Source organism: Penicillium riverlandense, assembly GCF_028828495.1.
Source record: "Penicillium riverlandense strain IBT 135883 chromosome Unknown utg000008l_segment0_segment0, whole genome shotgun sequence".
Taxonomy (NCBI): Eukaryota; Fungi; Ascomycota; class Eurotiomycetes; order Eurotiales; family Aspergillaceae; genus Penicillium; species Penicillium riverlandense.
This window is the reverse complement of record NW_026643199.1, coordinates 2,324,473-2,350,278: the sequence shown is the minus strand read 5'-3', so window position 1 is coordinate 2,350,278 and position 25,806 is coordinate 2,324,473. Positions and strand designations below refer to the sequence as shown.

The 25,806-nt window shown below is 52.7% G+C and overlaps 8 protein-coding genes across 8 annotated transcripts; 4 read left to right on the top strand and 4 right to left on the bottom strand.

Moving 5' to 3' along the window:
- Positions 1–1,476: 1,476 nt before the first annotated feature.
- Positions 1,477–2,523, bottom strand: N7474_009953 (ER lumen protein-retaining receptor; the record flags this gene model as incomplete). The annotated part of the gene is made up of 3 exons (XM_057201363.1): positions 1,477–2,013; positions 2,068–2,369; positions 2,424–2,523. 3 exons carry the CDS (start codon positions 2,521–2,523, stop codon positions 1,477–1,479), a joined length of 939 nt encoding a protein of 312 aa, XP_057049350.1.
- A 592-nt stretch (positions 2,524–3,115) lies between these two features.
- Positions 3,116–4,035, bottom strand: N7474_009952 (class I SAM-dependent methyltransferase; the record flags this gene model as incomplete). The annotated part of the gene is made up of 2 exons (XM_057201362.1): positions 3,116–3,823; positions 3,883–4,035. The coding sequence occupies 2 exons, from the start codon at positions 4,033–4,035 to the stop codon at positions 3,116–3,118; spliced, it is 861 nt and encodes a 286-aa protein (XP_057049349.1).
- Positions 4,036–5,416: 1,381 nt separating this feature from the next.
- Positions 5,417–6,473, top strand: N7474_009951 (uncharacterized protein; the record flags this gene model as incomplete). The annotated part of the gene is made up of 2 exons (XM_057201361.1): positions 5,417–5,786; positions 6,364–6,473. The coding sequence occupies 2 exons, from the start codon at positions 5,417–5,419 to the stop codon at positions 6,471–6,473; spliced, it is 480 nt and encodes a 159-aa protein (XP_057049348.1).
- Positions 6,474–7,244: 771 nt separating this feature from the next.
- Positions 7,245–8,075, top strand: N7474_009950 (SANT/Myb-like DNA-binding domain-containing protein; the record flags this gene model as incomplete). Its single annotated transcript, XM_057201360.1, has 3 exons — positions 7,245–7,706; positions 7,768–7,980; positions 8,034–8,075. 3 exons carry the CDS (start codon positions 7,245–7,247, stop codon positions 8,073–8,075), a joined length of 717 nt encoding a protein of 238 aa, XP_057049347.1.
- Positions 8,076–8,937: 862 nt separating this feature from the next.
- Positions 8,938–10,662, top strand: N7474_009949 (purine-cytosine permease family protein; the record flags this gene model as incomplete). Its single annotated transcript, XM_057201359.1, has 3 exons — positions 8,938–9,423; positions 9,480–9,703; positions 9,759–10,662. The coding sequence occupies 3 exons, from the start codon at positions 8,938–8,940 to the stop codon at positions 10,660–10,662; spliced, it is 1,614 nt and encodes a 537-aa protein (XP_057049346.1).
- Positions 10,663–11,165: 503 nt separating this feature from the next.
- N7474_009948 (uncharacterized protein) lies at positions 11,166–13,648 on the bottom strand (the record flags this gene model as incomplete). The annotated part of the gene is made up of 8 exons (XM_057201358.1): positions 11,166–11,248; positions 11,320–11,410; positions 11,470–11,570; positions 11,641–11,799; positions 12,034–12,144; positions 12,247–12,455; positions 12,673–12,749; positions 12,803–13,648. 8 exons carry the CDS (start codon positions 13,646–13,648, stop codon positions 11,166–11,168), a joined length of 1,677 nt encoding a protein of 558 aa, XP_057049345.1.
- Positions 13,649–15,825: 2,177 nt separating this feature from the next.
- Positions 15,826–22,884, bottom strand: prp8 (U4/U6-U5 snRNP complex subunit PRP8; the record flags this gene model as incomplete). Its single annotated transcript, XM_057201357.1, has 3 exons — positions 15,826–16,440; positions 16,464–18,310; positions 18,366–22,884. 3 exons carry the CDS (start codon positions 22,882–22,884, stop codon positions 15,826–15,828), a joined length of 6,981 nt encoding a protein of 2,326 aa, XP_057049344.1.
- Positions 22,885–23,356: 472 nt separating this feature from the next.
- Positions 23,357–24,055, top strand: N7474_009946 (60S ribosomal protein eL34; the record flags this gene model as incomplete). Its single annotated transcript, XM_057201356.1, has 4 exons — positions 23,357–23,380; positions 23,445–23,458; positions 23,579–23,702; positions 23,867–24,055. 4 exons carry the CDS (start codon positions 23,357–23,359, stop codon positions 24,053–24,055), a joined length of 351 nt encoding a protein of 116 aa, XP_057049343.1.
- Positions 24,056–25,806: the final 1,751 nt, after the last annotated feature.

Sequence of the window (25,806 nt, the reverse complement as noted above, 5' to 3'; positions counted from 1 at the left end):
ACATCCACAGGCTCACAGAGCAGGATGAAGAAGCAGAACCGCCGAGTTTTAGGTCCGTGCCGCATTGAAGCGCTACAGGAATCGAAAAGTTGCAGCCTTCGACGAGGGCCTATATTTAAGCGCCCAGCTTATATCCGGAAGCTGGGGGATCAGTAGGTCCAGCCCCCATCTGTAACCCCCCGGGAAGGGGGTCGGACTCTGCATCCCGACCTGGCGACGGGGGAAAGCGAGAATCACAGTTCCGCCAGTGTAATCAGGTCCACAAGGGCAAGTGTGGGCGTTAGTGTTCCGGAGGATCGGGTCACGACTCAGCGAGAACAGACACCATGGACACGGAGCGCAGCAAAGACCGGCCCAGATTATTATCGCCATTGGGTTTAGCGTTTTTCGTTGTGGTTTTTTTTTTTTTATTACTTCATTTTCGTGTCGGTAAGTAAACAGTTCGCAGATGGCAGGTCTGCCGTCATGTATTATTATTATGATACCCCCAGCTGAACGCGATCATCCGGAGACCCATTCTAGGCTCGAGCTAGGGGCTAGTACTCAAGGGAGGGTGGACCCCCACTGGCTTTCCGGAAGATTCCCACTGTCAGGGCAGGAAATAAATATGATTTGTAAGGAAACAGTTGCCACCAGCCAATGCTATGCAGCGTCATGATCATTGTGCCCCGGAGGCTATCTTGACCCAATAGGTCGCCTTTCTGGGATCAATGGATGCGCTAACGATTATGGTGTGATCTTCGATGGCAAACGCCCACGATTTGGCCCTAGAGGGCGGGAGCGAGTACGCGAAAAATAGCTCAACGGACCCTTTTTGGAATTCGAGAAGTGAAGGTCGGTGGGTGGGAGGGATCGTAATCCTGCCACGCCTGCAGACTGCCCTCAGTCTCCTTCTTGTTTTTTGTGGCTGCCCCTTTTCCATCCCGGGCGGCTCTTGACTGGATACCAAAGCACCATCGCATGCTTGAGGCTGAGTGCCTACAGCTACATGTACATACCCGCGCGCGTTTGGTGGCCGGAGAATATGGACCGGTGGTTAAGCGCTGGGGACGTTGTGGATTCCGATCTATTACTGTTCTTGAAAGAAATGGCGGGCACTAACTTGGGGGGCATTAGCTCGTCCGTTTTTCCTGGACAGGGCAGCCGAGCCACGTGTCCGGGCGCATACATCCCAAATCGGGAAATTTAGATGTCGGCGATTCTGTTTCTCTGCGCGTCGCAATCACTGCCTAATTCAACTAATTCTTCGATACCCACTCATCTACAAATAATATTAATAGTTAGTTAAGCCGACAGCACGGGCCATGACAAATCATCACCTGACCCATGGCGCCCGCTTGGGGGCTAAACACGAACGCGGATCATCGGCCGCTACGGCCCACCTGAAACACCGAGGCGTGCATCATCGATAAAGATAGCACACATATATCATTGCGGGCCAGAGGGCGAGACTATTATTCATGCGAAACGAACTAGCTACGGTGTCGCTACACGGCCCGACGGGTGCTGCTGATGCGCGACACCTTCCTCATCTTCATCATCCACATTGGGCTCCAGTGTGTCATCCGCCGCGATCGAGATACCTCTCGCACCCCACCGGTTGGTGTTCTGCGGGCCCTGATCTTCCTCGTCCTCCCGCAGGTTCTGCTCCTCATCCGCCGCCGCCTGGGGTCGCCGGAAGTTCACCACTCGGTTCACCAGCCAGCTTTTTCGGAAATCCTCCGAGTCAACCACCCCGCCGTTGCGCAGCTTCACCCGCTGGCGTGTATAGTACACCCAGGCGAAATCAAGGTAGAATGCCGTCTGGACGATGCCGAAGATAAATGCAATGGGATCCCAACCCCCGCTCCCGAATCCGCGCACCAGCCAGTTCAGGAAGTAGAATGCCCGGTACGAGCCCAGGGTCAGCAGGTAGTAGGAATCGATCACTGTCGGGACGGTGGTTTGGCGCAGCAAGATCAGTTGCGGCAGGACACACACCGACTCCAGGATAATGGAGAAGGCCCAGGTGAGCTATCAATCTCGGTCAGCCCATCTTTCACACCCTTTATTTGCGTTTCAACTGACCTCAAGGAACCAGTGTTTAGGAAACCCGTGCTCGAAGATCAAGATCGAGATAGGCGAGAGTACAACAGCACCAGCGACCGACCAAAGACCGAATTTCCACGCGCGCTCCCTCTCCCGCGTGCGCGGGAAGACCTTCATCATCAGATACACAATGTAAAACGAGGTGAGCAAGTAGAAGATCTTAAAGCTGAGGTTCCACATCCTATGCCATGAGCTATCACCCCACAAGTCCGGCGCGAACAGGTCGAGGTAGCGCGTGACGAAGACGAGGGCGTAGAGAATTTGCGTGAGGAGGGAGACGCCTGTACACCCGGGTTAGTAAACTGTCAACTGAGCGGAGTGAGTGCAAGACATGCCCTCGGCACTCCTGTTGCGGTGGATGGCCCAGATCAGGATGCATATTGACGACAGATGGGAGCAATCGCCTATGATTCGGAATACGTTCCACGTAGACATGATGGAGGAGCTGCTCCGTCAGGGTTGGACCATCCAAGTTGGGAATATCTGGACTCTGTGAAGGAGGGATGGAAGGAGGTTGTGTTATCGGCCCTTCCGATCTCCACATGAGCTTTGGCCGCGTGTCATCACGTGAGAGCTGACGTCAGGCACTTGAGTACCGTGCAACCACCAAACTACTGTGTAACTGATTGATCGTTATTAGAGCAGTGATTAAATGAATGTCTTGAATAAACAATATTGGTCAAGTCAGATGTCGTAGTTAAAAATTAATCTGGTTGTTGGGTCTTCGAATAAGAGATATATTTGGGCGACGGAGTCTTGATCAGTGAAATTTCACCAGAGAAGCTAGAACATCCCTTTAGAGGGGCCTCTATATTCGCCCCTTCCTTCCGAATGCCGCCAGAGATATGGCCTTCGACTTTTACAAAGAGCATCAAATACTCTGAACTAATTTATTTCGTTTTCTGGGTGGTTGTTCATAGCATAGCCGATGGTGCCTTTACAGGCCTCTCGCTACATACGGCTATTTATTTACACAATATAGGGAGTATGCGAAAAGCCTTGGTCTCCGCTCCAGACTCTCATAACATCAAGATGATACCGCTGGGTCAATCTGGCGCGCGACGTAAACGAGGTATCGGCTCTCATCAGGAAAGCCAGGAATATCAATCGTGACCTTGCTAATCCAGGTCGATGAAACCTTCCACTTCGTCCCTGTCATCCTACCAGCCTCATCCCACAGCTCTTGGAATGTCTCGGGGTCATGTAAAAACCGTGTGCCTCCGGTCAGCGCAGTGAAGATGCCTGGCTTTAAGCTACCAATCTGGCCTCCGAGGATAACCGCATCTGTAACACCTGGTTTTAGAAACTTGATCATTCTTGTCGCAGCCAACATTTGTTGGTCCCAGTCAAATAGGTGGAAAAAGTTCCCCGCACTAATCAGCGTGACCTTGCCATCCAACTTCTTTGCCCCTTCATCACTGGGGTCAAGCAGGTTGGCGGCAACAAATGAATCAGGTCCAAATCTCTCACGATCATTGAAAAGTTCAAAGCCGAGGTCCAGAAATTCCGGGGAGAGATCTGTCCCATACAGTCTGGCCGGATCGACGCCATCGAAAGCTAATTTGCGCACAACCTGTCCGACGCAGCAGGCCACATCGAGGAATGCGTCCTGTGAGTCAGGTTGCTTAAGTCGCTTGACGATGGCCTGAAACGAGGGATGATCTAGCCCTTTTATATTGGTGAAGGACCAGCGCCCGATACACGGGTAGCGATGAATAGCCCAGCCTTTGTCGCGCTGCGAAGAGAGTCAGTTTGCGGTCTTTGGGCCGAAGAAAAGGGATAGGGTATGCTTACAATATAATAGAGATGCTCATCCACCTTTTCAGGTGGGATCTTGCTGTAATTCTCTAAAAGCTCTCGGAAAGGACCGATATCGTCTGGAAGACCCTCCGTGTAGTTCCTAGCTTTCCATCTGAGGGCTCGCGCAGCCGAATCATCCGCTGTCATCTTTATGATGAATGCCTTGCTTTCGTCGACTGGTCCGTTGTCGAAAATCCGTTTGAGATATTTGACAAAAGCTGTCGATGAACGTCGCAAAGTGGGGGATGAAGCGGATACAGCTGTTATGGCTCTAGCGCCGGCTTTTTAAAATGCCGAATTCCCCTGCCTTTGTTATCTCCGCAACCTCTGATTGAACATTACTGGCGCGCGGTTAGGAAACTAGCAGCTAGTAGGTTTACAGAGTACACTAAAGATGAATCCCGAGGACATCGTTCAGGTTTAGAACGTAGAAAATTGCCATCGTGCCCTGGGTACTAATTAAGGATCTTCGACATACCCTCAAATGGTGTCTTTGCGTGGCTATGCTAAGCGAGTTCGTCAGACCGAGCAAAACAAAAATACATCCATAACAAATTGATACAGTTTCAATGCAATATGATTACACATGAGCTATTTTTTTACCTCCTCTGTTGTCTTCGTGGACTAATTTGCACCCCTCAAAAATTAATAAAGAAAAAACTAAAAATCTGAATTGCCCTAACCAAGGTGCAAATGTCCACATTTGGTTGTACAGAACCTAACAGAAACCGACTTGGCTTACCTTGACCATCTCCGACCCTTTTCAGGCTCCGTTATGTGTTTCAGTAACTGTTCGTTCTTTCAGCTCGATCAATCATAGCTATCTCACCATGCTCGTTATCGGCCTGTCCATGCACATATGATTCAAAATGACCCAGAGAAGGGAACCGGATTATCTCAGCCCCATATCCTAGATACTGTGTACACGTCAATTGATGCTTGTCTTCGCCACTCATGCGAATCTGATCTGCAAATTCCCCTGATCGACACGCTCTAAAATCTTATGATGTCACAAGGGTTGTATTTCTCCAGAGTTCCCCATGTTTTTGGCCGCAGATATCGTAATCGCAAGCATTGCATCTGGGTGCTACACCAAGATTCTCTGCTGCCATAGTGCTCAGCAACACGTCGCGCTTCAACTAACGCTATAATCTTGCCATGCATGGAAGGTAGTGGAGGCGCCACGGCCATCTCCATCTCCATTCCCGTCGGAACAAACGAGATCTACGATGCATATGATGTAAAACCTTGCCATCAGCCCCATGGGGGCCTTGTATATCAACGCCAGACAGCAAATTTGCCGGTCCACCAAAAGATATAAATTGCCTATTCATTCTGATTCGGAGCAGAGGATCAATCAAATACTTTCAACGCATCAGTCAAGCATTTATAAAACCGAACACGCATAATCCAATTGATTCAATCCCCCAGCAACCTCACAACTCCACAAAACCAAACAAATATGAATGTCAAAACTCTCCTCAACCTCACCATCATCAGCCTTGGCCTGATTCTACCCACAACAGCCATGCCCCATATCAAGCGCAGCGCGACATGCACTGTCGGCCTCGAATACGACAGCACCGATATCCCCGGCGGTGACCCCATGTCCGGCGCGGGAGCCAGCACACCCATCAACTCCATGCAGGGCTTCTTCGGCGACGAAAACGGCAATGATAGATATTGGTCCGTTTACCAGGACGGGGATTGGTATCATTCCAACGGCACATACAACACCTCTACTGGCTCGTCTACTAGTTGGTATATCCGCACTGAGGATCCCATGGCTAGCGATTGCATTGCTACATACGGGGGTACGACCTTTGATAGCAAGAAGGTTAATGACTCGATCTGTCATACGTACAGTGGTGGTGGCGCTTTTACGGCGGACTATGGGTGTGAGTGTTATTTTGCTTGTTAGGTTTGGTTTATTTTGCATTCTGTCATTGCTGGCGCTGGGTTTATACGGTTCCTGTGTTGTGTACTATATTCAGCTGTATTCTAAATGGACATGTGCTTTCTTATTCTTTCTTCATGTTTCGCTCAACAGATCCACGCCGCAGGCCAATTTTGACCGCATAATATTGTTGACTATTACAATCCCGCTTCGTATTTCCATTGGCTCTAGGATCACGGTTGAGCTGCTCCTGAGCGGTCCTGCTCTGTCGTTAATGGCTCCCTCTGAAGTCTGAGTGAGGAACGCGATTTTCTTCACCTGGCCCCAGAATTAAACATTGAACACCCCCTCTTCTTTACGATCTACCCTTTGCACTGCCGGAGCGGCCATCGAATGCCAGCGGTCCATTCTTTAAATGATAGTAATGATAATAATAGGGTTGCAGATACTCATTTACATTCATAGTATGCAGCCCCGTTGGCTGCCAGTTCCGTTCCTCACATCTTATCAACGATCCAATTGCACCCTGCTCACGCGGTCACCTTGTCTGCAGATAATCGGGCCTCCACCAATAACAGGCCGCGCATCCTTGCACCAAGTGAGATCCCCGGGCTACCGGATTCTGGAACGGGCCACTGGCGAGTCTGTGGCTCAAATGTCTCATGGAGGCAGCCGGACTGGGCTGTGACAGGGTTGCGTGGGAGTGGGGGATGTAATAGGTAGTGAGGAATGGGAATGCGCGGGAGAGAGCAGGGCCATAAATAATAATCGGTACGAGGAAGTCAACAGGTGAAGTTCACGTAGTCATTTGTTGTCGCTAAGTACTATACGTGCTTATTAGTTGTCTCCCCACTTCTCCCGCTCTCTCACCTCTTCCACTCTTTCTCTCTTTCTCTTTCCACCCATCTTCATCTCCACCTTCCCCATCCTCATTCAGCCTCATGTTCTCCCCGTATTCGGAGGAATTCGAGGTCCCTGATTCAAATCTGCGACCATGCGATTTTGACCTGTGAGCTCCATCTCCATCTCTCCTGCTCATCTCATCTCATCACATCTGCCGTCATCCCCACACAAGCTTGCTCCGGTCGGGGTGGCTGGACTGGCCTGTGTTGCCTCGGATTCGAACCACCCCCTCCCCTTTTCCCCCTCTCCCCCATCCATCGCGCTGCGCCGTCTTTGTTTTCTCTGCTTGGTGGGATGCGCTCGTGTCATCGCCGTCCCTAGTGTAACGAAGCCCGCTTTCCTAGAGTTGACCAGAGGTGCGCCAGTAGCAGACCTGCTAACCCCCGACGCGGCCTGGTTATATGTACAGATGAATCGACAAGTGATTGAAGCGTGTGTCTTTCACCATGTCGTAAGTTGCCTTGTCTGTGATCTCTGTCTGGGCCGCGGGAGGGGAGAGAGGGGATGATCGGGCCGGAATTCTCGCGTGCTTTGAGTCCCTGTCGCGCGTTCTGTCATGACTATCACCTTGTCGCGTCTTGTTTTTGTCACTGCGCTCTCACTGACCCCTGCCCACCGATTCAGATCGCCTCCAAATTCCAAGCGCATCAAGACCTCCGCCGCCACCAGCGCACCTCCACATCTCCTCGCCCAACAACAACAACAACAGATCCATCCCTTCCAGCGCATGACCACCTTTGAAGGCATCCCCATCCCGAACGCTCCTCTCCCTCCTCAGACAAATCAATCTCAGTCGCGCAAACGGCAATCCTCCCCTGGCAGCGGTCCTTCCACGATGATGGCCACTCCCATGACTCCCGCGGGCGGCGCGATGGAAGGTGACCCCAACGCCATGCCTGTTGCGGCGGAGTCCACGCCCAAGAAGAAGGGACGAACCAACACTCCATGGACTGCAGAGGAAGAACAGAGGCTAAAGACGATGCGCGACGCGGGCCGGAGCTGGAATGAGATTGCCAAGGTGCGCGCGTTGATTCCCTCCCCCCACAACTGATCGCTGACCATGCCTCGGCGCGTCGCAGACCTTTCCCACTCGAACGGAAGGGAGCGTGAAGAAACACTGGTACAAGGACATGCATTACGCAGAGTTTGCGGAAGACGAGGTACGCGGCCCTTACTTTCTTCCAGACGCCGCTGACCCGGGTACGCAGTCCATAAAGCTCCGCGAAGCCATCAAGGAATACGAGGCCAACAAGTGGAAGGTTATTGGTCAGAAAGTTGGCAAGCCAGCGAAGGTGAGCATGAATGACAGTCCCTCCTTGCCAGTCACGCCTAACCCGAACCCCAGGCCTGCGAACAATATGCCAAGGAGCATTTCAAGAACCTCTGAGGACTCGATGACCACTTTCCTGATGAAGTGATGATATCCATGCATCTTTTATGATTTTGGCATTCCTGCGGATTCTGCAATCCCATAGCGATGCACGTTTCATGCAACGGCCATTTGATGGATGGTCCCAGGCTGCTGCTGCTGGAGTTGGTGATCTGGTTCTCTTTTTATTCTTCGTCTTTTTTTTTTTTTTCTTTTGCCCTTTTGTACAGGGCGTGCGTTCTGAGAGTGAGGCGTTTTTGCCTGTGATTTGGACTGGAAACCCACTGATTCCTTTTTTAACTTTCAATTTCATTTGATCAATATTACACTTCTCTGTTGTAGATGGGGTCCCGATAGCCGGGGCCCGCGGGTTTTTCTCCCCGCGGACAATCTTTTTTTTCCTTCCGAGGAGTCATAACCACCACCACTTCTCCTCGGTCTGGATCATTGCTTTCTAGGTGAATTCCTTTCTTGGTGGCCTAAACAGAAGATTCAGTCCACTAACATTCAATCCTCCGTCTACTCTACAGGCCTTCTCCGAGATCGTGTGACCCATAACCTGCGGAACGCACTCCCCGCGACTTGATGCCCCAGTACTGCAACCCCACCTCCACCTCCAACAAGAGACGGCTATCATGAAGACGAGTAGTCTGGCATTGTCTATTGATCAAGGTATCATAATATCTGCATGAAGACCGGTGTCCGACAGCTGAATTGCGCCGGCAATGCGTGCGCGTGCGCGACGGTGGCAAACAGCTGTCGTTCTGAGATCATACGGTTGAACTTGATCTGGATAATTCCAGCGAAAGGAACTCATGCGCTTTTCTTCTCCTCCTCTTTTTTGGTCCCGAATAGAAATACTGACTGCCTTGGTCGCAGCATGTCGGAAAATGAAATCGACACCCTAGCGGTGCGCTCCAGCAAAGACGAACCTCAAGCTCCAATCCCTCCGGTCCCGGATTTTGCAGAGAAGAATGATGATAAACGTGAGAGGAACAGTGTCACTGAAGTCCCAGACACACAGCCACAAACCCGCCGCCATGCAGTCGGCTCCCGGCTGGGCTCGCTCTTGTGGAGGTTCGAGCAGCAGCTCGTCGAGTATAACCTCGAAGCCCGCGGCATCGAGCGAGTCGGCGAAGATGAGCGCATGAAGCGGCTTTCATGGGTGTCTTACCTGCAGGCATTCCTGCTCTGGGTCTCGATCAACCTCGCCGCCAACAATATCACGCTGGGCATGTTGGGTCCCGCGGTGTATGGGCTCAGTTTCCGGGACTCGGCTCTGTGCGGTGTATTCGGTGCCTTTGTTGGTGCGATTGTTGCTTCGTGGATGGCTACTTGGGGACCCATATCGGGGATCCGAACTATGGTGGGCACGACTTGTTTCTGTCGGATTGGGCTTCACGACTGACTCCTGAGTGATAGGCGTTTGGCCGGTACTCGATGGGCTGGTGGCCCAGCAAGATCATTGTTCTGCTCAACCTTATCCAGATGATCGGGTACTGTTTGATCGATTGCGTGGTCGGCGGCCAGATCTTGTCTGCCGTATCACCGAATGGCATGTCTGTCGCCGTCGGCATCGTGATCATTGCAGTTATCAGTTGGGTGGTGGCCACCTTCGGAATCCAGGTCTTCCACTACTACGAACGGTGAGTCTTCCCATACCTACCAAGGAACCATTCCTTGACTGACATGCATCCATAGATTTGCATTTCTCCCCCAACTGATTGTATTCTGCATTCTGTTCGGCGTATCCTCCGTCAACTTCGACCTATCGACGGCATCCCAGGGCGCCTCTCGCACAGTATCCGGCAACCGACTATCCTTCTTCTCGATCTGCCTCAGCGCAGCAATCACCTACGCGCCCCTCGCCGCCGACTTCTTCGTCTACTACCCCTCCCACACATCCCGCACGACAATCTTCAGCCTAACCCTAACGGGCCTCGTCCTCTCCTTCACAATGGCCTTCCTAGCCGGCATCGGCCTCGCCTCAGGAATACCCACCAATTCCTCCTACGCCGCCGCCTACGCCCGCGGGCAAGGCGCCCTAATAGTCGAAGGCTTCGCGCCCTTGCACGGCTTCGGCAAATTCTGCTCCGTCATTGTGGCACTCGGCCTAATCGCCAACACCGTCGCGCCCACCTACTCCTCCGGCGTCGACTTCCAGATCCTAGGCCGGTACGCCGAAAAGGTTCCCCGCGTGATCTGGAACACCGTCGGCGTGGTCATCTACACTGTCTGTGCGCTCGCAGGCCGCGGGTATCTGTCGGAGATCTTCACCAACTTCCTGGCGCTGATGGGCTACTGGGTCGCCATCTGGGTGGCCATCATCCTCGAGGAGCGCTTCATCTTCCGCCTGCGCAGTGGCTATAACTGGGCTGCTTGGCGCGATCCCTCGAAACTGCCTGTGGGCGTCGCGGCGTTTTTGGCTTTCGTTGTTGGCTGGGTTGGTGCTGTGCTGTGTATGGCGCAGGTGTGGTATGTTGGGCCGTTGGCGAAGCTGGTTAGTGCTTTTGGTGCCGATATGGGCAATTATGTGGGCTTTTCTTGGGCGGCGCTGGTTTATCCGCCTATGCGGTGGGTGGAGCTGAGGTTTCTGGGTCGTTGATGATGGTTCCTGATCGCGGTCTCTCTTATGCATCTCATCTAGTCTACTGTCTCCGGTCCTTGGGATCAGTGTCCTGATCGGGATCATGATCTTGGAGAACATGTAGCAAACAATGACATGTTGACATCAGATAGGTTTACGGTAACTAGAGATATCCTACCTGGCCTGCATAATAATAATCCAACCCGGAGAGATATTGCTACCTAGCCTTCCTGTATGTAAACCAAACATAAGAAGCTTTTCTACAACTCTCTACCCAGTGACAGGACAGACCGAAAAGAAAACCAAAGCACACCCCCAAACTCTCATTTTCATCCACTATAGAGAACTATTCTACAAAAGAGACGGTAGATAAGGACAAAAAACGCGAGAGACAGACACAGGCTCTCATGTTTTTGTTTTGGCACAGAACAAAACAGAACAAAACAGAGCCGAACAGAACCGAACAGAACCGAACAGCCCGTTTCAATGATGGTATGGTACTCGTGGAGAGACGAGCTGATTTACCGGTACCAGTAGTCGGGCTTGACGTAGTCGGCGAAAGTCTTGGGTTCCTCGTGGGCTGGGTGGCCGTGGCCGTGGTCGTCTATTTCAGAGGTGACATGTTAGTTTTTCAAAGACTTTGGATGATAGCACCGCTATGCAGGAGAAACGTACGGGCGTGGGGATCCTCCTCGGGGCCGACGTAGTTCAGCTTGACGACGTTGCCGCACTCGTTGCAGCGCTCGATGGGACGCTCGCGGGACACCTATTTAGTCAGGTCAATTAGTATAAGATACAAAATAACAATAGCAAGGGAAATCTTACAGTCAGCCAGTTAACCACGTGCGAGTCGGCCGGGTAGCCGGTGCAACCAGCGTACTGCTCATCACCGGCGCCCGTGACGATGATGGGGTTGTCGAGGGTTCCTGTTTATAATCATCAGCCGACCGGCCATTGTCGACGACATCGTCGATGACACGAGAAAGGAAGACATACCCTTCCGGGAGGCATCCAGGGGCCGCATGTCGAAAATGTCAATGCCCTGCATCTTTCCGATGAGTTCCAGACGCTCGAGACCGGTGGCCTGGCTGAAGTCGGTCGGGACGGTGCCGGGCTTGGCGCCGGGGGCGATCAGGTCGTCCTCGGTCTTGATCTCTGTGCGAAGGGGCGTTAATTAGTGTCTGAGCTTGGTGGTGGAGTGGATTTTTCAATGGGTGCATGGCATGTCTTCCTCTCGGTCGGTCGGTCGGGGGATGATGGAAAACCGGAACCGAGGTCCAATGCAGCGCAATTGCATTCAAGCTTTGAATCAATTTCCCCTGACATCCGGCCGAAGGCAAGAACAATTGCGGTTTGGGTGTGGTGTGTCGGGTTGGGTGTTGTACTAACCGTCAAAGGGGAGAATCTTGCCCTCCTGCTTGGGAGCCCACTTCTTGTCGTCACCTGTGCCCGAATTCGGATTAGCCAGAGTCCACATGTCAGCTACACAGCTATCGCCATCTGCACAGAGCCAATTGAGTCGGGCCGAGGGGCGTGGTGGTGGTCGAGGTGTCATGGGTGTGCAGAAGGCGGTTCAAGAACACTGGGGGTTTTGTCACGTACGGCGAGCCACGGACGAGGAGAACGGGCGGGCAATAGCGAAAGCGCGGGCGGGCGAGCGCCGCGCAAGGGAGGAGGCTGTGCGTTGGAGGAACATTGTCCTTTGTTGTGGAGGGGAGAAGGGACAACGACGGGGGTGGTGGTGTGAGTGGAAGGAGAGGTTGCGGTTGACGACGAGGATTGACGATGGATGCCGCTTCCGCCCGTTCGGCCTGTGATTGGTTGTGCAGCAGTGGCCAATGGGAGTGTGGGAGCTTATGCGGTAGCCTGCGTATGCCAGGAGTGCAGAAAGAGCTGCTTTGGGATAATAATTAGGGCTTAGGTTTATGGAGTGTACGAAACAATATTGTATTCAAGGGCCTAAATATATACAAACGGGCAGTTCAACGAAATTGCGAAGCCTTCTCGCGACACGCCGCAGGGGTATACCCGTTCCCGACTTTGCCAGCAATGATGCGCCACTGGTCGTTCTGATACTCGTCGACAGCACGCTGAAGCCGGTGCACCTGTTCCAAGTTAGCATAGTAGCCCGAAATAAGCTCGAGTGAAGAAAACGCACCATCTCCTCTGTCCAGATGACATCTTTCGTCTTCAGCTTGGTACAGTACCGAACCTGTAGCGTGCCGCTCGTGCGACCAGGAAAGAAATCCGCGATCTGTTTCCAGGTCAAGTTCTTGATCTCCTTGAGCTCCACGAGGAGCGTGTCTTCCTCGCTTGTGAACTTCAGCTTCGGCCCGCGCGGTCGTGGTGCTGGGACTGGCATTCCCGGCTGCCCTACGACGTTGGGTGCAGTGCCCGGCAGGGACGGCGAAGCCGATCCCAGTCTCGGGTCGAGGCCATAGCGGATGGACGCTTGCAGTGGGAGGCGATGGTGGTGGTGGTGAGGTTGCGGGAGCGAGAGAGAATAGTCAGGTGGATAGGTAGGTGAATGGTCGCTGGAGATGGGGTATAGCATCTCTGAAGAACCGATCGGAGGAGAAGATCCGCTATTCAACAGTGTCTGCTGCAATGATAGTTGATGTCCGACGCGGCGATCCATGTGGTGAGTGCTGTTGTCTGCGTTGGCTGACCGAGATCGTTCCTGCGTGTCTCTCAGAGGAGAGAGCTCGAAAGTTGACGAGTGGTGATAGTGCGCTGAGATTTGGCGCGTGTGCATCTGTTGCGGTCCCATGAGGACATGCTGTGGTTCATCGTTGGTATGAGGCAGCGTAGCTGGCCTGGCCGGCAGGTATGGTGTAAAGGATGACTGGTGCGGGCCTTCAGGAGAGAAGCCTTCCGGTGATCTATCAACGCGTGGTTGAGAAGGGTCGTAGACAATCATGTCTTCGTGGTTAACTTTGTCGAGGGCATGGTGAGAGTAGGTAATTGCAAAGCCTCGATACGGGTCCGCCAGCGTCGCAGACATACATCGACACTGCTAGGGTATGGAGCCCCGGCAGGCAGCTCAATTGGCTGTTTAAAAAAGCAGAGCAGGAAGCTATTTGGTCTCATATGGCCATGGCCGTCGCGGTAAAGAAAAAGGGCACAGTCTCTAGAATGGGGCCAGTCACACTGGGCTGGTGACCGGAGACAGGGTGCAAATTTCAAAGTGGCGACGAGTCAAAAGGTTGAGAGAGCATACAGATCATGATTCATAGGAGCGGTAAAAGACAACCCAACGGCAGCAGTAGTCGTCTATATGTTCACTCACACCAAATATATCCCGCCTCATCCGGGAGGCGGGTTGATTGCGCTAGCCTCTAATCCATGCTTACCGTTGCTGGCCGGACGGAGTGTGCGTCGCCAGGCTGATTTCACCGGCGTCAAGTGGAACACGCTGCAAGAGCACTGTCATGGACGGGTCAGAAAGCATTCAGGGAGTCCGCTGCAATAAACAGAAATCTCATCCATTCATTTATTTCTGCTTTCCTTCTATCCTCCTCTCCCTCTCACGAATATTTAACTCGGTGTTGACCAGTTAGGCACGTCGATCCCTGAATTATACACACATCAACCCCCCCCCAAAGGACAAACAAATCTAACAATACAACATGACAGGGCAAGCAAGCGATTCAGATGAGCAGACAAGATGCAGCTCCCTCAAGCCAATCAGATTCCGATTGGAGGCATGTGCGAACATCGACACAGAACGTTATTCGCGGGAATGATCTTCCTTGTGAGGTCTTTCCTTGCTTGAACCAGGGGGGGGGGGCAAAAAGAAAGGCAGACTATGGCGTCGGCTGATAGACACCATCTAGGTTAGTCAAGTAAGCAGCGCGAGGCTATATGCCCCTTTTGCCGGACTGCTCGGGGGTGCCAAATGCTTCGCACGAATCAATTGCACGAACTGGAGAGGAAGGCGCGCGGCGCATGAGCAAAGAGACAGGGGTGATGGGTTTTAAACAGTATTACTGCGTTCCTTTTTCCCACTCGGCCAGGGGTTCGAGGTGATCGCTTGATAGCGTCGTCCAAGCGAGGTGGGAAGAAGGGAAGGATGATCGAAAGGGAACGCCAGTCACAACATCCCAAAATTCAGGCGCAGTCGTCTGGGGGAGAGGTTGTTGAAGATCGAAGCTCGCCACAAGCCCGAACAAGAAAACCTCCCTTTATCATCGCCATCGAATAAACAATAACCCTTCCTACCTATCCCCCACTAAGCATCTGCCAGATGGCAAACACAACCTGATAGGAAGATCGCAGCAGCGTGAAGGTGATGGCGTAATCCGGATCGGATCGTCTTAGGCGCAGGAAGATGGCGCAGCCCAACATCTGTGTCACTGATTTGATTAGTTGTCGCGACCTTCGTCTCAATTTTCGAACCACACCCAGCCGTGTGAGGGAGCTAGTCGCCCCTCCCTTTCCCGAGGCTCTGGCATAGGATTGATTGATTGAAATGGGGGGAGCATGATTCACAAAAAGAAATCATAGAAAAGCATCGGGGAGACCCTAACGAGGGCAGAAGAACCCCGTGCATATCCGATAGCGCGAGTCAATCCCTGTCGATGCGTTTTTGATTTCTTTGTTCTTCTCTCCCCTGACCAATACCACGCTTTTGTACAGGGCTTGCTGCCCGTTAGAGGAGCTGTGCCGTCAAGTGTCCAGGGGTCCATTCGCCCCGGCTCTTACCGTACCCGAAGCGTAGCGTAGGGAAACTAGGGTTTGGGGGCTCCGTGCTCCGTGCTCCGCGAACGTGTGATTCTGGTGGCGCATGACCGGCGGCGCTGCCCTTGGGCCCGTCAGCAGTGAGGCTATCACATCACACATCGCGGCAGGAAATTAGAGGAGGCGCGGGCCGCGAATTGTAAAGTCAACTGCACTCCTGGCTGTCCGTCTGTCCTATGTATGTACGCTTTGCAGGCCGGTGAAGAAAATGATCATGGATAATGTTGAAGAAAATAAAAACCAATCTTTTTTGAGCTTCATGCTGTTTCGCCAATGGCATAGTGGCTATAATACAAAAATGATTTGACGCCGATTAAGCAACAGACCTCCTCTTCGTCTTGGGGCTCAAGCCTCCAGCAGTACATAAATTAGATGGTCCTGATACAAAGCAATCCCCCCGCAAAAGAAAATCAAAAGAGAATACACGCCAGAAAAACAGAATCACTCGAAGTTGTCAGACCGGTCCACCCAGATATCCTCGAGCTCAGCGAAATTCTGGAAATGCAGGGGCCGATGCTGATCATCATAGAAGCGCAGCGGGGTATCGATCTTGACGTAAACGGGCCTCTTCTCCACGCTGCCGAATGAGCTACCCATAAAGCTATAGTTCCAGACATTATCCTCGGGGACCAGGAAATAGCCGCGGATCTTGTCACTAAGAAGCAGCTGACACTTCTCACCCATGTTGGTGGAGAAGCCTTGCGGCTGATCCGAACTCATGTCCTTGTTCTCGGCGCCCCACTTGTAGCCCGCAGGGGTGAGCCCCCAGGCGGCAAGTGAGACGGACCCTGGCGTGAACGAAACGGTCATGGTCACGGTCTTCTTGTCCCACGAGGGGTGCGCGTTCATGAGACGCGCGTGCTGTGTGACATCCATCGCGGACATGTAAGGCGGCTCATTGCCCGAAACCGTGTGGATGATACCGAGCGGCTCCAGACCGTTCAGATAGTCGTGCTGGGGCAGCTGATGCGGCAGTTGCACGTCCCGGGTGTTTCCGACCTGGGGAATCATGACGATGGTGCGAACCTCCTTGACCTGGTCGTTGTCGGGGGGGAGCTGCCATAGATGTATCCAGAAACCTGCACACGGAGATCGGCGATCGTGATGAATCGCTTGAGAATGTTCTTGGGCATGATGTAGGTGTAGCCGTCCTCGCGGATATCATCAGAGGAGACGTAGATGTTGTTCGACCGCGTCCGCAGGTTAGAGGTTGCGATGGCGCGGGTCCGCCACTCCGTCTTCGAGGCAAACGACTGCTGTTCATACTGGGACGTGGTGGTGACAATGATGTCCTCTCCACGCACGTTCTGCGTCTTTGTCGTGACGGCAGTGAGTTGCTTCGCCTCCTCCTGCTGCTTCTCAATCTCTGCAGCCTGCTGTCGCTGCAGAGACGGGGCGCTGATCTCCATACCCAAGATGATATCTCGGACTTCACTGCTGGTCAAACTCTGCACGTTGACATTGTTCTTCTTTCCGTAGTCATTCAAGATCAGGTCACGCAGCTGCACTTCCACCTTGATCCAGTCCTCGTCCGAGAGAGATGGCCAGATGTGATGCTCTTGAGTGATCACGGTCTTATCGGGCCGCAGGAGGATCTTAGCTTTGTCGATGTTGACATGCAGCGCACGAAGAATGAGAATCAGTCGGGAGAACGCGGTGTATGGGGAGATGGACTTCAACCATTCATCGTACAGGTTGAAGAGAACCATCTGAGGCTCGGTCGCACGGAGAATCATGTCCGCAAGCTTCTCAACCTTCATGGCAGCCTGGAAAGGAAGCTGGAGCTCGGACGCACGAATGGAGATGTTGGGGAAATCAAGAAGGTGGACCTCGAGAGGATCAAGTAGACCCTTCCGGGTGACGATAAGCTGCTTGGGCTGCTCTTCCACAGGCAGAGACCGAATCAGAGCCGCCACTTCTTCGGCTGTCTTCCATTTGGCCAACTGACCAAGACGCTTCTGGCCGGCCCACACGCTGGTGTGAATGATCTTCAAGAACAGCTGTCCAGTTCGGGGATTGAAGATGAAGATTGCACCGTTGATGGGCTTTGTGGTCAGGTTCCCTTCGAACGTCTTGTGGATCGTGACACGGTAGACATTGGTGTCATCGATGAACAGCTGAATCTGGGGACTGAACAGCTCCGAGTAGTTTTGAGAGTTGAGGAACTCCTGGTTGCTCTCCGAAGCGTACAGCTGCAGACCCTTCCGGATACGCTCACGCAGCACATACAAAGCTGGGTTCGCTTTCATAACCTTGGCCATGGCCTGCTGGATCAAAGTCTTCAAGCCCGGGAAGTACTGGCCGTAAGCCGAGTACAGGTTGTAGGCAAGGTCGATGCCGATCATCAGACCGGTGGCGGAAGGGTAGATACTCATGCTGTCGGTGGTGTAGTCGAGATACTTGGCACGGACGTAGCGTTCAATATCGTGTGAATCGTAGTCGCCGTATCTCAGCTGCACATCAAGCCAGAACTTGTTCGTCGTGTTGGGTTCGTAGACGTCCTTCGTATCATACAACAGAGAAGGCCGGGTGACGTTCCACTTGTTGGTCGCGAAGAGAAGGATATCCGCGCAAGAACTGTTCATCTTGTAAGATTTACGCGGGTGAATCGTTTCCTTTTGAACTGCCTCGACGCCAAGCTGTTCCAGTTCTTGGTCAAACACCTGACACAAGTCCATAACCACGGATTCGTGGATCTTCTGCCACAAGTGGGCACGGAAGATCTGGATCAGAGAGATCTTCAGGGTTGGGATCTTGCCGTGCAAGAAGATACCGGTGAGATCCAGCTGCACTTGGAAACCAACATAGACGTTGGCACGGTTGATCGTGGGGGACCACCAGAGCGTGAAACGACGGTTAGGAATCTGGTTCAAACCAGACCGCTGAGCGTTGGTAAGCTTCTTGAACTTCATCGACTCCTCAAAGCCTAGAGAAATAGTTAGCAAAGGTTTCGTCGTATTTTCTTTCGGGCCAGATCTTACCTGATGCTCTCTCCCAGAACAGGCCCTCCCAAGATGGGAATGCCGTCGCCTTGAATAGGGTGTGCTCCAGAATGGTCTCTACACCACCTAGGGCCTGAATGACATCCGTCCGATAAGCGTTCAAATTCCAAAGCTTGCCATCGTGCCTTTGGCTAGTCCACCAGAATGGATTGCTCTTCATCAGCTGGTACTGCTTGAACTCCGCGCGAAGTCGGAAACCCTTGTCGAAGCTGAGAGTGCTTCGGTCCTTTTGGAAAAGCGTGTTGATACGTGGCAGACCACGGTCCCAGCTGTCTTCTAGATCCTCCAACGTCAAGCGCCGGTTCTGCTGTTGGGCTTCCATTCGCTTCTGGGAGTATTCCATCCACACGCGCTGCGAGTCGATGAACTCGGCCTCCCACGGAATGATGTATCGGAAAATGTTGGGGATCAGAGTCTCTTCGTCGTGAGACATACCTGCTCGGAAGTGGGTGATGCCCGTGTCCGTTTGCTTAGACCAACGCTTGTCGCTGGTGGGGATGAGGATGTGAGACCCGGAGATCATACCCAGACCACCCAGTTCCTTCGGGGTATAAAACACAGCCGGAGGGAAACGCGAAGGCATCTTAGAGTTCAATCCAATCTTGACACGGGTTTGGATCTTTGTCTCGCACTTAACAATGGTGTCGAGAAGGTTGACGGTCGAAACAGCAGCCTCACGGTAATAGGTGAAGAGAGCAATCAGCGCCGTGTTCCACTTGTTAGCGATCTTGGTGAAGGTCGTCGATCCAGAGGACATGAGGATTTGCCGGATACGGTTGTTGAACTTCTGGATGTCCTCTTCGGTGACCTGAAGGAAGGCATGGGCCGTCCGTTCTTTGGTCGTGTTGTCGACCAGAGACCACACGCTGTCCTTGACCGAGAATTCCTCATTCTGATTCCGGATCTTGGGAAGGATACGAACTTCAAATCCACCCATAGAGAACAGCAAGTTAGGGTTGTCCTTGCTGTAGACACTGGCGAACGTGTCATCCCAGTCGATCGTGGTGATAGATCTGGGGAGACGATTCTTCATATCCCAGAACACGGCACGTCCCAGGTTAACATCGTGGCGCATCAGGCGCATCCGACAATCACGAGGCCAGCACTTCTTATTCTTGTAACCGATGACGTTCTCGAAGTTGGGGTCTGGATTCTCGGTCAAGAAGCGCTGGATCAAATCTCGGGACTCATCTGCGGAGAATCGGAAAAAGACCCAGATCTTGTCGACGTAACGGGTGTAGAGACGGATGGGATGCCTGGTCTCGGTGGGACGGTCTCTGAATTGCAGGAAGTCATTGGGGCTTGCGGGCGGCCCGGCCATCTCACTGGCTCGCTGGAGGCCGAGGAGCAACAAGTCAATCATCATGCCGTAGTACTGGAACACGAATCCCGAAAATTGAAGACCACGGATGAGTCCGTAACTGTTTGTGTGGTTCATGTCCTTGTAGCTCAGCTGGACATTGTTCTTGGAGGTGATGTAATCGGCCAAGTTGTGGTCCATGATCAGACGAAGCATTCGGTTCAAAAGAGTCAGATCGATCTTCTCGTAGACCTTGGACAGCTCGGTCTCAATCATGACGTTGGTCTCGCCCTCGTCGGTCTCCCAGACGTTGGACAAGTTGTTAATACCTTGAGTCCACTTGTAAGCCAAGAGGGGAGGCACCTCGGAATCCGAGGGCTTGATCCAGGCGGGGAAGAGGTGGCGCTGCTCCGCTTGGTACCAGAGGTATTGATCAAGATACGCATCGGTAATCTTTTCGATGGGTTCAATGTCGTAGACAGGGTTGATGTTATTGTAGTTGTCATTCATATCAATGCCAACCTCTTTGAAAGCTCTCTGGGTCAGGAGGAACCGCTTGATTCTGGCCAAGGTTGTTCCAGGAGAATCGTAAGCCTGTTCAATGAGCGCGAGTTCCTCACGCTGGCTCTGGTTCAGTCGGCCCTTCACGGAGTATGATTCACGTAGCCGTTCCAGGGCCAGAATAAGGATCTTCGTATCGTGCTTGTACGAAACACTAGGGAACGGAATTGGGGAGAATTTGCGAGACTCCAGCCAATGGACCATGGTCGTGTAAATGGCCACTGCCTCCTCGGATGAAACATATGGACCGTCCTTCAAGTAGTTGTGCTGCCTTTCTTGCTCAGACTTCAGCCAAAGACGTGTAAGACGACCCAAGTTCTTCTTGGCGACGGTCTTGTCGACAGTGGCACCACGGCGAATTCTCTCTCGGTTATAGTGAGCGACCGAAATCCACCAGTCAGCCTTGCTCTTGACATATCGAAGAATGATATTCTCAATCGGAGCAGGCAGACCCGGAACCTTCCAAGGGATGTTACTCTTCCAGCATCTCCATGCCTCAGACAGATGTTGCAGAACAACATTGACCTTGTTCTGCTTAATGCCCTCGGGCATCATGTCCATAAGATCCGCCATCACAGATGCGCGAAGTTCCAAATCGAAGTGAGACTCCACACGCTGCTTGGTCACGGTCTTGGCGACACCCTTGCTGTGGCGACCCTCGAACTGACGAGAAAGCAGGTTTCCGAGCCATCGCTCCAGCAGAGGGATGATGCCGCGCATGAAGAAGAGCCAAACTCGCCAGGCAGGGGCCCAGAAACCACAACCAGGACCCTTGCCGACGGGACCGGAGTTGAAACGGTAGTAGATGAGATGCTTCAAATCTTTGCACGACCGGATCTGGTGCATCAACTTGTACTTGTACCGGTACATACCCGTGAGCTGACCAACATGGTTAAAGGCATAGAGGATGCCATCCGCCAACTGGAAAGCGTCGATGTTGCCCAGACGGTATTGGACCTGGGCATCGACAATCAATTTGGTCAGGCGCAGAATTTCTCGCATCAAATGGAACGCGTTTCCGAAGCGAGACTTCTTTCGCTCCTTGGTAGTCAGGGTCTTAACGGGCTTCAGGTTGAAGTTGTAATCAAGATGCAAGTAGGTCAGGTTCTTGCGGTGGATCAGCAGGTTCAGCATGTTGAAACCCTGCCGGCAGACCTGTAGACCGGCCTCAACCCAGTCGATGGTCGTCTGTTGGAAGAACTTGGTCGACTTTAGAGTCTTCATCAGGTTCTGCTTGCTCTGAGCCTTCGGCTTCTTCTTGTGAAGCTCGTTGAGCACGTAAGTCTTGAGAAGCTTCTGGTAAGATACCCGAACCTTGACAGGTTGACCCTGCGGGCAGTGTTCCAGATACCACTGCTTCACCAGCGGCACGTCCTGGGCACGAACCATTTTGCCAGAGCGCTTGTCAAACGGGTGAGGGGCCCACCACAGAGCGATGGCAGACGCCGTCTCCGTGGTGTACAGTTCCTCGTCGTCGAAGAACGGTTCAACTTCTCCCGGAAGCTCGAAGTCGTCCTCCTCGTTGCCATATCCGAAAATTTCGTCTTCGTGGCTGACCGTGATGTTCTTGGGCTTGACGGAACGAGAAGAGATAGGGTTGATGACGGGATCGAAGTAGAATGCAGGCAGGTTGGGATCCTCGGTCCGAACATAGACTACCTGGGGGTGAGAGTACCAGGAGACCTTGACGCTCCGTGGAAGGGTATTGTACAAAAACGGGAATGCCACTCGGTACTCGGTCCGAATGGGGGAGCGGAAGATGATGCGGTCGATGGCGTTGAACTCGCTGAAATCCTCATCGTTGGGGTCGATGTCCTTATAGAGGGGTTCAAAACGGGGACCGCCGGGAATCGCAACGTTCAGGGCCTTTGCGGTGAAGAAGCTGGGCAGGTCGAACATGTGGTGATAGTTTTCATCGACGACATCGCTGAGCAGCTGATGACTCAGCCGATACAGGGTCGCCATCTGAGGAAGCGTCAAATTCCACTTCTTGTAGCTTGGGCCACCGACGTGGGATGTGTCAAGGAGAGGGCGGTGGTCGTAGAACCATTCGTACACGGGGGAATCTTCAGATTCATCGAGCTCCATCTGGATGGGTTCGAGGGGCTCGACATCCTCGATATTCTCCGACCAGGACAGCGGCGGTTCTTCATCGTCGAAGGGAGGAAAGCGCATGCGCTTAAAGTGTCGGCGATCGCTCTTCTCCCGACGCATGCACATCCACATCGTCGCCCACTGCGCATGGAACACGGGTTCGATGACGCGTGGGGTCTCGTTCACCAAGGTGAGGCACCCGTTGACGTGATACAACACCTTGACTTCCCTTGCAGACTCCCAGGGCATGGGCATGTTCTCCAGAAGCTTGAGCACCGCGTGGGGCATGAACTTGAGCGCGCCGAGATAGCTGCGCTTCTCGTTGGCGAATTTCTTCTGCGAGACATCACCGATATCCCTCACGATTTTGCGCAGATGCTCTGGGGGCATGTCCGCCTTCTGCGTCTCGACGAATCCCCCCTTTCTCTTCTCGCCGAAGCGATTGCGTTGCGTGCGCAGCCACTCGTTCTTCTTCTGCGCAAATTTTGCGACGGTCGGATCGGCCGGCGGCTGGTACCCTGGTGGCGGCGGTGCCATGGGCATCGAAGGAGGAGCTGCGCCCCATCCTGGAGGAGGAGGGGGGGCGGCAAAGACGCCATGATGATGGGTGGATGGGTGTTGATGTGAGAGGTTTGAAGTCAGGGTGAACGCCCACCCTCAAAGGGAGGTTGAGTTTGGGGCTCAAAGTCGCGTCAGGCCCAGTCGGTAATCAGGCATGGACACGCGACTTGACAGGACGGAAGGGATGGACCGGGGAAGATTTAATCGATGGCGACGAAAAGACCCAGCCGATCGAACCCCGAGACGTGACAAGAGGATGGATGAAATAATCAACCTCGTGACTTGAGCAACTTTTGCTTCCCGGGAGAAAGAGCGTGGCGGCTCTCCCAATACGCTAGTCCCAATAGGGTTTAGCGCATCCTCGCCAAACGAAACCCACACAAAAACTTCCCGCTGCAATTCATCCTCGACCACCAACTCTTGACGACCACCCGCAGAGGTTCACGCACACAAAATGGCGAACAACAGACTGCAATACGTGAGTATTCTCCTCGGACCTTCAAACATCATTTTTCAATCATACTGACTCGCCTTCCTCCCAGCGCCGCCGGAACCCGTACGTTCAAAATCCCAATTGCCTACCCCCGGTCCTGCGCATTTCTCGACATCCCAGCGGATGCAAATGGCGTCGTTCTTCGTCTTCTCGTGTGTGGTATTGATTGTGTGATTCGATTAGGTACAACACGCGGTCCAACAAGGTTCGCATCATCAAGACCCCCGGTGGTGAGCTCCGGTACCTGCACCTGAAGAAGAAGGGTACCGCTCCCAAGTGCGGTGACTGCGGCATCAAGCTCCCTGGCGTGAGTCTCTCCTAACCGGTGGTGTGTGTGGTGTCGTGTGCGGGACCCGAACGAAATTCCAAAATTCTGTGTGGATGTGCGATCGAGGACCGACACACGACACACCCTAAACTCCGACCGTTCTCTCTCTCAAAAAAGTCACAAATCTAACCACGCATCAACAGATTCCCGCCCTCCGCCCCCGCGAATACTCCCAGATCTCCCGCCCCAAGAAGAACGTCAGCCGCGCCTACGGTGGCTCGCGCTGCGCCGGCTGCGTCAAGGACCGCATTGTGCGCGCTTTCCTGATCGAGGAGCAGAAGATCGTCAAGAAGGTGCTCAAGGAGTCCCAGGAGAAGCCTAGCAAGCGCTAAGCGTGGAGCATTCTATGTCGGTCGGTGTTTGTCTTTTACTTATGGAAAGGAAAGAAAAAATCAGCTGGGATTAGTTCTGTTAGCATCGGAAAGATGAACAGCAACAGCTGGCATGCCAGTCCACCCCGTGGATTGCGGCTACGCAAATGAAACCCATTATTATTCTTCATGATTGATCACGTCGGCCATTGCTGTTGAATTGTTGTTGTCCAACCGGCAATAATGTAGTATTGGTCCTTGAATTTCGCTTCTAGTAGAGTGTGCTACGTAATAGTCCCAACGTCGTCCGCGTATTTGCCTCGGAACTTATGCCCTGGTAGTGACGATCTCGACGCCTCGCCTACAACTTACCCAATTGGTCTCCATTTTGCGCAGCAAGAAGATTAGAGTAGAGCAGGACTGCTATGAACAGTAGTATCGTTAGCATCTCCAGTATTATCATGTATGAACGGCAGTTACAGAGGGATACATCACCGCCAATATTTTCAGATTTCATGTTTTGACGTAGAGCCCTAACCCAGCCGTGCTATTGGTGTGATTTTGTGTCATCGCGCTGAACTACCACCGACTTTTGCAAATTGCTTTCTCCATATAGAATGCTCATTCTGGATTGTCTCCTTATCTTCATTTCATCTCAGCGATATTCACAGTGTCATTGACCTGAGTATGATGGAACTGGTTGACAAATATATTTCTGGTTTTCTCTACCTATTCCCAGCAATATTGCTCGATAAACCCAGTTCAGTGACAATTTCCCATTTCTCCAAAACTCAACTAATTACCCACCCTAATACTCAATTCAGTATATTCCCACCATTGAGCTCACCCTCAGTCCATTCATGCCAGACTCGACCATCAAGAATCAAACCGACCACCACCCCAAACCGAGCATGCAACACAACGAAAACCAGTGGCATCTCTTCTCTTGGGTCATATTATAGACCAGGAAGCGTCTGATATACCCTTCCTGGGAAAGGGGCACGGAAGAGGGGAGGGGGGCTGGGTAGCCACAGACCAGTCAGTGCAAGGATCATGATCCGGACTGGTGTCGCATATTGACACAGAGAAAGAAACAGAGAGTGAAGGAGACAGAAAGAGGGGGCCCTAAAGGCTAACTAACCAGTGACGAACCCCAGGGTAAATGACGCTTGGACGCCTCCTCTCTCCCCTGGGTAGAAGCTTAGCCTTGGATTTACGCTTAGGCTTACATAGTTAGCTTGGTTGGGCAGGAAAAACTAACCAAAAGAAGGGTTCGGTGGATCTTGAGATCTCATCTGACATCCAACTCATCTCGGTCAGGGCCACCGCTTCAGGTCGTGAACAGGCCATTTCTGGCGAGCTTGTGCGGTGCGGCGTGGCGACGGGGGCAGCGGTAGAAGAGATAAATATAGATGGCTACTAGTCGACAACTACTGTACATACCGAAGAGAGAACACGAGACTAATAAAAAAGTCCGGAACTGACATGTCCTCAAGCTTCCGTGTGCCTCGGTCAATCTATGTATGCTATGCCGCATCTTGTGCCATCCTGCGTTTTTGCACACAAGGTACAATACATGGTCTATCAGTTGTTCAGGCCGAAGGAAGAAAAAAGGCAGGCCTTGGAACTGCCACTTTGAGTAAGAGCGCCATCCTGGGATTTATCTGCCGGCGCTGCAGGTGACAGGCAGTGGGACAGGATGACGGGCTGGCTGAGCAGACGTCAAGAGCGGCGTTGTACGAGGCTCGCCGGAATTACTCAACAACGCCTTT